Raw genomic sequence first — 14,753 nt, 5'->3', positions numbered from 1 at the left:
TACCAATTTTTGAATAATATAAGCTGCGTGCTTCTTGATTTTGGAGAAAAAGTAGATACCTTAAAACTATTACTTTGTATTTAGATTGTAGGTCAGTGTACCTATAAATGGGATGACGTAATATCCAATATTTACGAACTAGACTGTGATGACATGTTCCCGTTGCATAATTGACACCGAAGCCCCTCATAGATAAAAACGAGGCAACGCACGCACCTCGTGCTTAAATACATTTACGTAAAAGTTAAGCCAATTTGTCAGCACGGCGGGTCGTTTTCCTCCAGCAGTAAAATGTGAGGTATTCGAGGTCTGCAGCGTGTGGGTGGTGCGAGAAAGACGCAAGTTCCTCGTTCTGAGAGGCACACATTAAAGCTCCAAATGAATTAGGCGATTATGATGTCGCGAGCCTCGGGCGTTTCCAAACTGCAGTTGTAATCAATCGTAGATAATAAAGTACGCAGAAGGAAAATTTCTCTCACGCTAATCACGTTAAGATTCTGAAATTTATGGATTACCCGTATAAATTTATCCGTGATTAAATTTTCCACAAAACTGTCGCAAAAGGTGGAATGAAGACGGTGAAATAATCTCAATCTGAAATCAATATTCAAACAATTCTCAACGGTCAGTCGTGGGACAACCTTTGGAGAACTGAAACAGACTCATTGTCAGCTCGCATGGAAATCAAATGTATTTAGGAAAGGATAAGAAAATCTCTAAAATCGCTCCAGTGTACGCCAGCCGCTGTCTAATGGTGGGAATATCTTTATTGGATCGTGATCAGAGAATGCTCGAGAGAGCCCCTTCTCCGATCTTGGTACCGGCCGCACTTGACCCATATCTTATTATTCGTTCAGCGTCCGGATGTGTTATAACTCTTAATACCGGCAGACGAGGTTGTGGTGTTTATGTATGTACCTTTCAAGCGATAAGCCTTAAGCCATAAACGGCGGCTGCGACCGACGAGTGTTAAGGCATTGTGCCGCGGATCGGTGGTCCGAAGCGCGCTCTCCGGATAAACCGGACGTCCTTTCGTTTATTTCCTCTCTGTGTGAGTGTATAGCTTCCGCAAAAATCGCCAACGACGGGAAGGGGTCATACTTGACCGGCATACGAGAAGGTCACGACCTCATCGAGGTCTTTAAAGGTTCGCCGGCAGGCCGATCACTCACAAGCTGACGAATGTCGCTCACGCGCAGGCGCATAAAGCGAGCAACGCTGCATGTCCGACACAAGCGAAAGTATTTAAAGGAAGGAACGAGCCTTGCAGAAGGCCACTAGTTTGTGAACAGGCATAAGCTCAGTGTGGTCCGCCCTGGTGCCTCAAAGAGCATCCAAAGAGCTCGAAGATCGGCTCTTAAAAAGCTCTGTAGGAAGCATCCTCTTCCCGCCCAATTGTCAAACAATTAAATCAAACGAGTTGTTCAGTTTCAGTGGAACTTAGTGCCGCACATTTCACGTCTGTCTGGGCTGTGCATAAAAGTGCCATGTACCTTATCCGTTAACTAAGAGAAAACGTTGTTTTATTGTTGTTGGGGTTTTTTTTTTTTTTTTTTTTTATTTTTTTAATTCATTTTTCTTTCCATTAATATTAAAATTTGTTTGGAGAAGAAATTTCTTGCCAGTTTTAAATATATTCTCACAGCCAATATTTGAAAACGGAGAAAAATTAATATTTTTTTTTATCGCAATAAGAATATTAATAGACAAGAGCTTAGCTGAGACTGATGATTCTATCTTTGGAAATTTTGAAAATCCATTTCTCAAGACAAGTGAAAATACTTTTAGAGTTTTTATTGTAGACGATAAGTCGTGCAGACGCGGTGCTAACTGGCGCACAGAAAGCTTAAATACATATTCGAAAGGTAATTCGAGCTTATATTGGCGAACAGAAGACTTTTGTTAACATCTTTGAGTATTTCGAGGTGTAAAAATATTTATTACAATGGAAGAAGTAATCGAAGTGCAAATTGAAAAAAACGACCAAGTTGGCAGCTTGACGTTTTCTCCGCCACCGATGAAGAAGTCCGATACCAAGGACAGCATTTCCTCGATCGATAGCGACGTCAGCTTGTCGTTCGATCGGAGAGGATCGAAAGGAGAGGAGGCAGATTTTTCGGACAGCGGAAGCTCCGACTGCGACCGGAAGACTTCAACGAGCTGTAAGAAGCAAAAAACCAGTGACCAGGACTCAGGAGCAGATTGTTTGGAAGACGTCGTGCCCAGCGAATTGGACGTTCCGGTAGTCACGAAGCCTAAACCCGGTTCAAAAGATACCGAAGAAGATTTCTCACCACCGAGCGACGAATTGGCTGACAAAATATGCGCTCAGGTCGAGTTCTACTTCTCGGATGAGAATATAGTGAAGGACGCTTTCCTGCTGAAGCATGTTAAACGGAACAAGGAGGGATTCGTTTCCCTGAAACTCATCTCCAGCTTTAAACGGGTGAAACACCTCAGCAGAGACTGGAGAGTCGTCGGCGCGGCTTTGGCCAGATCCAAAAAACTAGAGGTCAATGAACTCGGGACGAAGCTTAGAAGGCTGGACCCTCTGCCAGCCTTCGACCAGACGACACCCTCGAGGACAATACTGGCGGCCAGATTACCGGTCGACAAACTGTCGGTGGAAAGCGTAGCTGAGATATTTGGTTCCTGTGGAGAAATAGCGTTGATCAGAGTCCTCAGACCGGGACATCCGGCGCCCGCGGAAGTCAGGCAGGCCATTTCCAAAAGGCAAGAATTGGCAACGAGCGAGGAGTGCGCGTTGGTCGAATTCACGGACTCTGCATCGGCCAGAGCTGCTATGCAAATGAGCCTCGGGGAGATGAGAGTTTACGAACTTCAGCAGTCGGCGGAAAAGAAGCGGAAACAACAGCCTGGAAAGAAAAATGCTGTCACGAGAATTTCCAGGGAAGAAAATTACAATTCCTCGAGCTGTGCGAGCGGCTCCGAGGCCGAAGACGGCAGGTCGAGACACAGACGACCGGTTCATGGGCATCCAATTTATCCCATGGCCGTGTATCCTGGGCAACCGTACCAAGGTAACGTTTTTATATTGAGAGATGAATATTATTTCGTGGTTTACGATTCTCGGAAGCAGACTTGACCTATAGACACGTTCAAATATGCGCTGATTCCTGTGGTGACATATTATAATGTTGTAATTCTTTAAAGAGGGCAAGATTTTGATCATGAATTATTTGCAGGCGGTTGCATTTTAGTTTTGACTAATTCTATTCAATTTTCATTATAATTAGACTATTGTACCTACCACCGAACAAACTTTCACAATTTTAATATTTAATAGCCGAAGCTGTAACTAGATTGTGTATTATTTCTATAAACTTGATAAATTAAATAAGCACGTTATAGGTATTATAACAGTTTTAAAAGGTTGATCTCAAGACTGTTAACCAAAATAATGATGTTTAAGTCATTGTGCAAACATGAATGAATTGGCGATGTGATATTATATTGAAACACGTGATATTAAAGTACGAATAAAAATTTCCCCCATCGCTTTACAGGTCCTCCTTCGCCAGAGTCTTGGTTGTCAAGAAGATTATCCGCTTGTTCGATGTCCGGATCAGACACCGGCTACATCCTGCGTCGTCTCTCTTCCTGTTCAGGTTCAGGATCGGACAGCAGTAGTTTTGGACGCAGATACTCCAGCTGTTCCTCCAGTTCGGAAACCGGCTTCCACCATCCGATTTACGCGCCTGCGACAGCCGGTTACTTTCCTCAAAATCGACGTTTCTCCTGCTGTTCCGGGTCAGGATCCGATTGTGGGACCGGATTCAACCCTTCCAGGAGAGGTTCCGCCGAATGTGGACCATTCTTGCGAAGGCTCTCCGCCTGCAGTCGGGATTCCGGCTTTGACAACGGCGCGCGAAGGCTGTCGGCCTGCTCTTCCGGATCCGATGCCTCTTTCGGCAGATCCAGAAGCAATAGTGGCGTAGCCGGAGCGAACCATCTTCCCGACAATGTTACCAGAATGCCTTCAGGCCCCGACGGCACTAGAGGCTTTGGCAGACCTCCGCGGATGAATCTGATGATGAATCCCATGACCCCCCTAATGGCAGCCCCCATCGGGCCATGTTAACCTTTTTTTCATTACTTCCAGTTACAGACTCCGTTTTCTTTTCTATTGTTGTCGCACATATTGAAAATGTTGTTCGCAATAATTGAAAGAGAATTTATCACGTGGCACCCCGAGTGCCAGAATAGAATGTAAGAAATCGGTAGATTTTCATCACATATTTACTGTTTAGTATTATCTTATAAGTACCTACGTTCGATACCGGCGTTGTGTAATTTATTTTGCTCTTATTATTCCAGCAAAATTTCCTTCTTTTTGTTGTCTGATTTTTATTTATTTTCTTGTTATATAATATGTATGTTAGATATTAATTAAGTATAATCGTACTATAAGTAAAATCACGAGTAATACGCTGTTTTCGTTATGTTATTCTCGCCGAATAATGCAGTATTTGGTCCGCGAATTTCGTAATGATCTGTTTATGTACATAGTATTATATCTATTCGTGTGGGAATTGCATGTGTATTTGTATACCCGTATACTTTCTTTCGTGAAAAAGGAAATGGGTAATAAAATGATGTTTGAATAATATTCCGCTATTATAATACGGCATTTATTTCACTGGTGAGTCACGCATAATTTACAATATATATCATATCGCCCGCCTCCGTGACTTCAGTACCTATTTCGGGTAGGTCACGACTGTCTGCGTCTAACTAGTATTTCAAAGAAATATAATAGCTGGTGCTTTCAAATTCAGAGCGATCCAATATACTTCCAGAGCTAATACTCTTGCTAATCAGATTACAATCGTGCAGCTTAGAATGCAGGGAAAATATTACGTATATCTTACATGCAGTAATCCGATTAGTAAAAAGAGCAGCTACGTAATGTATAGGTGTGGTCCGCTTATTTCATTTTGCGTATAATATCTTCCTTGCATTCTTATGATTCACCAATTGCAGTGGTTAGCTATTTTTTAAATCGGCTGGAAATTCTTAGTACTGAACTTAGTACTCAAGTTACAACGTCTACTTGCAGTAAGTAACTGTCAAAGAGTACTCCGAAGAAATGTGATCACCCAATTCGAGTCCACATTTGGAGGTAATCTCTATTACGATGACGCATAGCTAATCGAGTTAACAATGCCGTCGTTCCGTTAATTGTAGAGTTGTATAGGTATATCAGTTATATATACCATGAACCTGAAAAGCTGGTGATAATAAATTGTTCTTTATGTTAACGTAATTTTCAAAAAATAAATTCATAATGCATATAAATCTCATAGACCTGCGTGCTACGAATGAAAAATAAAACGTGTAGAGCAAGTAGGATACTAAAAGGAACAATAATTCATGGTGGTATAAAACGCCCTAGTATAGGCAAACTGACATACAGATAGCGCGTAGTTGGCGTTTTGGCTTGGGATTTTCTCCCTGCGCGTAATGCTGCTAATATTGTATATTGGATAAACGCGTTGCAAGAACGGTGGTTAAACGCATGGAAAAATAATCGCACAATTCATACGTATGATTAAATGTGCCAGGAATAAATTACTGGTTGAGAAATAGGTTGTATCAGCGTCAGACTGAGTCAGGAGCACGTCAAATCGGTTTCCGCCAGTAACGTCTACCAATCGACATTCACAGCGAGATGGAGAAGTTGCTAAGTTCACAAGCTACGTGGATCGGGATTAGAAGCCAACTTCGGACAGCGGCGTACTACCGAGGAAATCTTAATATTTAGGTTAAATGGTGTTTACATATCCGACTCCACTATGAAATGCTAGTGTTTAGATCGACGTTGAGTGAAATGTGAGGTCTGCAGGCAAGTTGGTGGCAGTCGGAAAATCATGTTTTTTCCGATAGGATGGCCCAGGGTATTGAACACACCCGAAACCGAGAAAATACGCGCCGTCGTTTGCAACAGGGATAAAATATTATTCGCAATTTTAACGGATGACGTGGTTGCCATCTGGTATTGTAAAGTATGTAATTTCATATTTAGAACCAAAATATACCTGTTGAAAATTTATCCGAACTCTTAGCTGTAACAGTTGTATATTGTCGTGTTATTGTATTTTCAGGCGTTATAACCTTCTGTTATCAACCCCTATTTTCTTGACTCTAATTTGTGAAATTTATTCTTGAACGGTGTTGCCAATTGTCATAGTTGGTAATTATCTTTGACAATACTTGAAACATTTGCTCAATTCATCAATGCTCTTTCAACTTGGTCCGCAAGAAATTCATCGATTGTTGTACTCAATTATTGCTGTCCTCAATTATTGTTATATCAGTATGATAAAATGTTGCCAGACAACATTTTGTGTTCCATCACAAAAATGTGCAAATTGCAATCCTTGTTTGTAACATTTCAGCCATGTGTGCCAATTGTGTTTGTCAGGCGTCCACAAGATTCCATAAAAAAACACGGGGAAAATGTATTAGTCCAATGGCGACCGGATTCAAGTATGCTGGTCATCGGAGTGAGTTAATTATCTGCAGTAAGAAACATGGTTAATTACTTGATAAACTTTGTTGGTATTTTTGAGTTGAATAAAGAGTGTTAATATTTCACATGAGAATGTAATCTGGATTTAGAGACTTGATACTTATTGACTATAATAATTTTTTACAGACATCGGACAGCTACCTCTTATTTTATCGATTGACAGAGTACAGAGTCGAGGGAAGAGGACTTTATGAGCAAAAAGACTCGCCTGTTAGTAGTTTGAGACGCGACAGCGCTGAATTATTCATCAAGGAGGTGATTCCACCAATTGTTCTGACTCTGGTAGGTACAAAACAAAATGGAAAACCATAACTGTGAGAAATATATTATAAAGAAAGCAACTTGAATTTTGGGGAAACAAATTTGATAGACTGTGCATGCTTTTTGATCTTTGCTAATGTTGGTTACTAGATACGAAAGTATGCGTTAATTTTACTATCTTCTCCTGTTTTTCCGTAACTTATTCTTGCTGACTGTTAAATTGTTGAATAACTACAAAAATTTACTGTAAATCCAAAACATATATTGTGCTCTAGGAAAAGTCGGTATGGGTTGATGGTGGAATCAGTTCATTAGTCTGCATCAGGGATGAACTAATGATAGCAACACAGACGAGTCATGTAATTCGCTACAAGTGGGATGGGGCTGTGAATCGTGATTATTCTCTCGATTTGCGTAGAATTCCATTTAGTGTCGACCAACAAGTGTCCACAGTAGCTGTACCCATTACTGAAAATAACGTCTATGTTTCGGATATTGAATATTCTCCTTTAGTTGGAGGATTCGCCATCACACTAAGTAATGGAAAAGCGGCATTTCTCACTGCTCAGTCATTGAAATTTGATCCCAACGTAAGTTAGCAGTTCTGCAAATAATGAGTATTTACAATTCTTTGAAGTCATTTCACACCTAGAAACGCCCTGTAAACCTTCTAGAAAATACAACTTTCTTTCCTTATATGTATAACTTGAGGTTAACATTACAGCAAGTACAGGGCATATGGGCTAGAGATTTGGATGATGCGACTTGTGCTGCTGTTAATCATAAATATCGGCTTATTGCCGTTGGTAGACAAAAGTTAGTATATCCTGTTCTCAATGAAATACTCCGGTCACCAGTTTATGCCATCAACTTTCAATACTTGAAGATATCACGCAAGTACCTAATTTTATTGAATTAATCTATTTTCTGTAGTTCTCAAGGTGTGGTGTACTACGTTGATGAAACTACTGGTGGCTTGGAGGTTTCCCACACTCTAAGCCTTTTGTCTAAAGATTATCCCGGCACACCAGGATCTGTCAAGTGCTTAAAATGGACTCCAGATGGTTGTGCAATCGCTTTAGCTTGGAAAGGAGGAGGATTAGCAATATGGAGTACATTCGGCGCACTATTACTTTGCACTTTGAAATGGGATTACGGATTGAGAGTAGACTTAATGAGAGACAATCCGCTACACATTCATGCTATGGTATCGATGTAACATAGACTGATTTTCATTTTTTTGAAACAAATTCAGTTACAGTTTTATTGAATTTATTCGCACACATGCTCTGTTTATTCAAAAGTCATCAGCCTTTATTACTGCTATTCAGGAATGGTCGGCAGAGGGCTACCAATTATGGATGCTGCAAGAGACACCTGAGCCAACATTGTCTGAGGAAACTGGTGACCAAAATTTGAGTCGAAAACGATTTCTTGTTCAGTTGGATTTTGTAAAGAGTCCTTTGACCGTAAACCCATGCATGGTGAGTAGAATGACGTAAAACTTCATCCATAGAAGTAAATTTAAGAGGTCAACTTGTTTTGATTCTATAAATGTCTATTTTCTGCAAATTGCTTTCATATTTCTTGTCCTTATTTATTTTCCGTTGAATATTTTAGAGAATATTCAGTACCAGTTGTGTTTCAGAGTCACCATGGGCATTTATATCTGCAAGGAGAGGATCGCTTGTATTTAAATTTAGGTGGCGGAGGGGTATCGACGAGTAGCAGTGTACTGTATCCATCAAATGAATCACCGTTAGATATTTCAAATCAGGCACTTGCAGGGTGTAAACAGTGGCTTGTTGTTCCCATACCGAGTGCATACAGTGGCTCGAACTGGCCGATTCGGGTGTGTATCTTAACAGAAACTCCTCACTAATTTTACAAAGTTTCGGCGTAATGTTTACTTCCTGTCTCATGGTTTCCAGTACACTGCCATAGATGATGAAGGGCTGAGTATAGCAGTAGCCGGTCGTGCAGGCTTAGCACATTATTCCTTACCGCCTAGGAAGTGGAAACTTTTTGGTAACGAAACACAGGAACGTGATTTCATTGTCACTGGAGGCTTGCTATGGTATCGAGGTCATCTAATTGCTGGAAGTTACTCATTGCTCGAGGATAAAGATGAGATCAGAATTTATCCTAGAGACACGCGATTAGATAATAGTTATGCAAAAAACATCAAAATGCCTGCTCAAGTTTTGTTGCTGCACACATTAAAAGAAAGATTACTCACTTTCTGTGCCAATGGACAAATCAGTATTTACGATATGGTGCTAGAAGGTGATGAAGGTGAGTTAGCAAGTCTGCAACTCTACTAATTTTGTTAGGAAAATGAAATTTACGTTACTGAATTAATTCTATTTACAGGTACAAGTGGTATAGAGCTTACGAGGATACAAACCGTAGATATTAGCGGTCTGTGTGTTCATCCAGCGTGCGTTGTGAGCGCTACATTAACTACGATTCGTGCGGAAACAGCTGGTAGGCATCCGCATCCTGAAAGTCTTTTACTAAATGTCTCTGGACGGTTACTGATGGTTCAGCGCGATCACTGCAATGATAATTCTGAAGTGGTAAGACTCAAGTAATTTATTTTAGTACTAGGATATTACCTTGTGGTTTTGATTTTGTTTTGCTGTTTAATCACTCATAAGCTCAATCACCAAGCGTAGCTTGAATATTTCACTTCGTATATTTTCAGTTGTACGCTTGTAGTGCACCAACAGTACTTGCTTCATGTGTTGAAAATGTTTGGGTTCCTTGGAGATCACGACGAGAAAAGCCTCATTTGACTGAAGCATTGTGGCTGTTCTGTGGAGCTCATGGTATGAGAGTTTGGCTTCCTCTATTTCCAAGGAATCATCAAGAGAAGGCACACACATTTATGAGTAAAAGAATAATGCTGCCTTTTCATTTGAGAATATATCCAATGGCTATACTTTTTGAAGATGCAATTTTACTTGGGGCTGAAAATGATACTGTTTTGTACACGTCGGACACAAACTCTCCATTCTCTTTGCCTTTCAGTGTATTGGAGTTAACGGTAATTGTTAATTCGATGGATAATTTACGTTTTGCTTGAAACTTTATCTTGTTATAAATTTGAACTCTAAACTTCGTTTGTTTTTCCTAGAGTCAAGTCTACTTACATCAAATACTACGTCAATTAATTCGTCGGAATTTGGGATACCATGCGTGGGAGATTGCGCGGTCCTGTTCGGCTCTACCATATTTTCCCCATTCTTTAGAACTTCTGTTACACGAGGTTTTAGAGGAAGAGGCCACTAGCAAGGAACCAATTCCTGATGCTCAATTACCCTCCGTTGTTGAATTTATACGTGAATTTCCTGGTGTCTGGGCTCGTGCAGTTGTTCAGTGCGCCAGAAAAACTGAAATAGCACTTTGGCCGTATCTGTTCTCTGTGGCAGGGCCACCTAAGAAATTACTTCAAGACTGTCTCCAAAGACAACAGCTTGATACTGCTGCTAGTTATTTGATAATCCTACAAAATTTGGAACCCTCCTCAGTGAGCAGGCAACATGCAACTCTTTTACTTGATGCTGCTTTAGAAAAGGGCAGGTGGGAACTCTCCAAGGATTTAGTACGATTCCTCAGAGCAATTGGTGAGTGCTGAGCATTAATTTCAGTCTAAGGCAAGATTTACCGCAATCTAATTAATCTTTGATTTTAAGTAATGGCAACTGTTATCTTAAATTAACGAGTAAACTTAAAACAAGATCCGAACGATGTGGAATCACCCCGCACATCATGGGGTGGAACAGGCAAGCTTGGCGGACCACCGCAAACTCCTTCTGTATCTCCGAATGAAGAAGATCTGTCATTTGTCTTGGGTACAATGCAAGTATCAAGGAGTAGAAGTTACAGCACTACTACAACTCCTAAAGTTCAGGTTGAAACAACGACTAAGGATGTAGCCCCATCTTCCGTTTTGGAGAAGACCAGAAATGTAGTAATGAGGCGAAAGAAGTCTGTCCCAACTGCGAAGTCTGAGAAAAATGAAAATAAGTAAGTAGCTTGTAATAGTAATTGATAATTATAAAAATACTGAGATGTCAACATATATTTGTGAAATCTATGAACATTATTATCCTCATATTCTTTTGTTCGATTGACAGAGAGGGATCAGCAGAAGAATTTTTCATTGACGTTATTCTGCAGCGACATGCAAGGCGTTTATTAACTGCTCGACGGCTTGCAGACCTAGGAAGATTTGCTGCACGACTTAATTTTCATTTAGTTACCTGGTTTGCACGCGAACGTGACCGAGCTGCCAGAATTGATGACTACATTAGTGCCCTGAAGACAGTTCATGAGGATTTTGGATTTCCTTATCCTGTGCTGTCGTTACCAATGTTACAGAAAATTAGGCGTGCTAGTATCACTTCATTGAGGTCAATGAGATCCATGAGTATAGAAAATCCTGATGAAGATGGATTAAAGCCGAACTTTACTGTCGATTTACCCGACAGTGGATATACTAGTTTACCAGGAGGTAGGCCTCCATATACAAGTTTAATATCTCCTGTTGCTAGTTTGGAAACACAGTTTTCAGCTGTCGAAGCGAAACTTGCACCGCACATGTTGCAAGGTAAGTAATTTGTTTTTACCTGGAAATTTGTTAACATCAGTTGATACTTATCACTCTAGTATCAAAAGGGGAATTCACTTTCTCATTTTCAGATGAAAGCAGTGTTCTAAGCGATTCCAGTACAGTTTGGAGGGAAGATGTTGAGTCAATTGTAGGAAATGGTATTGGTCCAGTTTGCTGGGCTGCAGAACCAATCGAACCAACTGACATACACGTCTCTGCATCCTATGGTTCTACGAGTCGTGGAGAGGTACAGTTGAGATATCTTCTGCAGCTCTTTGTGGAAGGCGGCTGTCTGGGTTGGGCTACTGTATTGGCTACCGTTCTCAGAGATGCACCGGCTATGGCGAGAATTGTTAGAGCTGCAAACGCTCCGTCACAGACTTTAGATTCGGTCATAAATTTACGTGACGGGCTGATGGCATTAACAAGGTGGTCAAATTCTGAATGGTGAGCCCATCTAAATTCGTTAGTTACATGACTGACTTTTGTCTACTCAAGTTAGGTTGAATACAAGAACTAAAACTAGTTATTTAATATTGTTTAAAAATTATTCGAAACAAATTAGAACATCTGAATAATTTGAACAACCTAAAAAATCGTGACGCATGCGATAATTGTCTTTTTAGCTTGGGATACAAACCATTCATGCTTGGCATTCAAGTACACCTAACTATGTTGAATCGCTTGATATCAACAAAGCAGCAACAGGAGCAGGAGCAAATTCCAGAAAGTCCATCTCCAAGCCCTGCCCCTTCGTCAGGTAGTAATCCTCGTGGAACAGTTTCACGATCGAGACATTCCTCAATTAGTCATGCCTCAACAACTGCACCATTAGAAGAGGAGAAATCCCATGATTCCTCCTTAACTATGGAAGATGATTTGCGTGGAAGCCTTAACAACGTTAACATAGTGGAAAGCAATAATATTCAATCAGGGTGCATCATCTCTTAGTGTGTGAAACGTAATTTTCTCTATATATAGTGTTACACGTGAAAATAATTGTTAAAAAGAATCGCCATCCGATTATGACCGATTGTTACCTTTTTATTGTTATATTACAGTTTAGATAATGGGAATCAATTGAGAATGGTTATGCCTGCGTGTGATGTATTCAAAAATGTAGATGATTTATGTTATGCTATTATATACAAATCCCTAGATATAATATGTCTGATAGAAGATAAAAGATGACTGATTAGTCACGACATGATAGCACTGTTGACTGTATTTGAAACGTCCGTAATGATGTATGTGCATCAGTAATTCCCCCATAATCAAAAATCGCACTTTTATGTATGTATTATGCACTTGATGATCGTTGATACTTACTCGTTAGTAGAAGCATTATTTGATTAGGTATCATTTTTCTAATTGGTGAGGGTTTCAATATTCTTTCCAAGCAGCACGATAGCAATAGCAAATTACTCAAGTGTATGAACTACTTGATAGCTCAATGATATTTCATAAGGCTTAAGTGTTCTTAAATAGTTGTCAAGAAATTATCACTTCTTTGCTAAAGCAAGTTCAACGGGAGCAAGTTGAAATGTGCAATTAATCTTTACTGACACCTAATGTGAAATGAGAGAAGGAATACGTAGACATGTTTAATTGTAAACTTCTATCGTATAGTTTGACCATGGTCTTACATACGTTTGACGCTCCTATTTTTGGATTGGCAATTTGGAGTCTGTTGAAATTTTATTATACTAATAGGATAATATTCGTTAATATTAGACCCTTTTAAATTTGTAGATTGCTTGGTGAGAGCCAGATTTGTTATTCAAACGGAATAATGCCATTTTTATTGACAAATTGTATGCTTCCAGTGAAAATGTTCTTGCTTTGCAAGTGGTAATTTCGATCTTTTTGTCAAAGATAGTAGCAGATATATAATGTAAATTTTATTTTCATTTTTTAACACTTATGATGTATGATATTATTAGTAACAATTTATTGCTTTTATCTCTGCGAATGAATCTTATTATGAGCGTAAGAAAGCTGGTACAACTTTTTCTTGTGGCAAATCACAACTGGGGTCACAATATTGCTGGTGAGCAATATATTTGACAGAAATATTGGAGTTCAGCAGTGGAATGATTTGAAAGTTTCGCATTTCATGGGAGAATTGTACAAAACTGGAAATAGAATGTATAATAACTTATTCGATCGGTAGTAATGCAACGATACAGGAATCGGTCTGATAGATATCTTTCAAAGCTTCGATATTTGTACATAAGTATAGCCCGTTCAAAACGACGATAGGCAGATGTAGAAGGATTAACAAATGATATTCACATCCGTGGTTTTCACACAGCATAGGTGAAGGTAACGTTGTCGATAACGAGAGTTCAAGTATTTCGTGCATAACGAAGTGAGGAGAATACGTTCGATTTGAGGAGGCTAAAAATAATTAGAAGTCAATAAGTTACCTTTATACATATATAATGTAAAATATTATTTCGCAAATATATATTATATTTTCTCATAGTTTTATGCTGTTACTTTGAGAATAACTGTGATGAACTTTACGATCAATATTATCTAAGTGAATTTCCCTAAGTATTGTGAATATCCTTAACATCCCCCTCAACTAGATGAAAAAAAAATGTTTGAACCCAAAAATTTGACAGATTTCCTGCTTTACTTATTCACTGTGAGAGTTCAGCACTATAAAAAACGCTGCGGTGAAGATACTGCAAAACACGACGCGGGAATTTCACTTTAACTACTTTAAGCGTATCGTTGGCGTTGACTCAAGGTACAGATACCTATATTTAGTCAACGTTGTGAGTGTGACACCTTTTCGTTTACCTCAGTCGGCCGCAGCTCAAGAGTTACAGCTAAAAAACGCATCATTCGTTTGATGATTTTTCTGCTGCTGATCTTTTGGTCGCAGGTTCTCTGCCGATGTACCTACGAACTTTTTGCTATCTTTCCGGAGTTCCTGGAGGTGCAGTTATTCTAGAAAAAGTCGTACAATTCGATTCCAAAACGAACATTTTTCGGCTCCAAATATCACGGAAAAAGTAAGGCTAACTCCTTTGGATTTTTGGAGAAAAGTTCGACGACTTTGGAAAGTGCTGCAACCAGTTCTAACGGGCACTATTCTGACGGAATTCTGCGTGAGAAATCGATTCGGCCGGTCCGAATGCGCTGCGAGCAACGGATCAAAAGTTACCGCCAGAAGACGTATTTTCTCAATTTTTCTGCTGCTGGTCTTTGCGTCGTAAATTCTCTGCTGTTGGTCCTAGGCTTTTTTTCTTGTGTTGTCTGAGTTCCAGGCGTCCAATGATTCTAGAAAGGGTCATACAAATCGATTCC

General features: G+C 39.8%; 2 protein-coding genes across 2 annotated transcripts; both read left to right on the top strand.

Annotated features, from left to right (window-relative positions):
- The first annotated feature begins 1,720 nt into the window (after positions 1–1,720).
- On the top strand, positions 1,721–4,368 carry LOC124410239 (la-related protein 6). Its single transcript, XM_046888458.1, has 2 exons — positions 1,721–3,041; positions 3,528–4,368. The coding sequence occupies exons 1-2, from the start codon at positions 1,946–1,948 to the stop codon at positions 4,100–4,102; spliced, it is 1,671 nt and encodes a 556-aa protein (XP_046744414.1). The 5' UTR covers positions 1,721–1,945; the 3' UTR covers positions 4,103–4,368.
- Positions 4,369–5,728: 1,360 nt separating this feature from the next.
- Positions 5,729–13,919, top strand: LOC124410238 (guanine nucleotide exchange factor subunit Rich). Its single transcript, XM_046888457.1, has 16 exons — positions 5,729–6,026; positions 6,420–6,527; positions 6,680–6,835; positions 7,090–7,404; positions 7,539–7,630; positions 7,748–8,021; positions 8,146–8,298; positions 8,463–8,666; positions 8,746–9,109; positions 9,188–9,393; positions 9,522–9,863; positions 9,954–10,443; positions 10,558–10,846; positions 10,957–11,429; positions 11,522–11,879; positions 12,059–13,919. Exons 1-16 carry the CDS (start codon positions 5,892–5,894, stop codon positions 12,381–12,383), a joined length of 4,284 nt encoding a protein of 1,427 aa, XP_046744413.1. The 5' UTR covers positions 5,729–5,891; the 3' UTR covers positions 12,384–13,919.
- The last annotated feature ends 834 nt before the right edge of the window (positions 13,920–14,753 follow it).

This window comes from Diprion similis, chromosome 9, assembly GCF_021155765.1.
Source record: "Diprion similis isolate iyDipSimi1 chromosome 9, iyDipSimi1.1, whole genome shotgun sequence".
NCBI classification, from domain to species: domain Eukaryota; kingdom Metazoa; phylum Arthropoda; class Insecta; order Hymenoptera; family Diprionidae; genus Diprion; species Diprion similis.
Note: the sequence above shows the minus strand (reverse complement) of the source record. Positions and strands in the feature narration are given on the sequence as shown.

Bases quoted from the DNA above. Each gene is read 5' to 3' on its own strand.
- LOC124410239 (XM_046888458.1), top strand. From the start codon at position 1,946: ATGGAAGAAGTAATCGAAGTGCAAATTGAAAAAAACGACCAAGTTGGC. The intron at 3,042-3,527 runs GTAACGTTTTTA...ATCGCTTTACAG, and splicing joins TCCTGGGCAACCGTACCAAG to GTCCTCCTTCGCCAGAGTCT.
- LOC124410238 (XM_046888457.1), top strand. From the start codon at position 5,892: ATGTTTTTTCCGATAGGATGGCCCAGGGTATTGAACACACCCGAAACC. The intron at 9,864-9,953 runs GTAATTGTTAAT...TGTTTTTCCTAG, and splicing joins TCAGTGTATTGGAGTTAACG to AGTCAAGTCTACTTACATCA. The intron at 10,847-10,956 runs GTAAGTAGCTTG...TTCGATTGACAG, and splicing joins TCTGAGAAAAATGAAAATAA to AGAGGGATCAGCAGAAGAAT.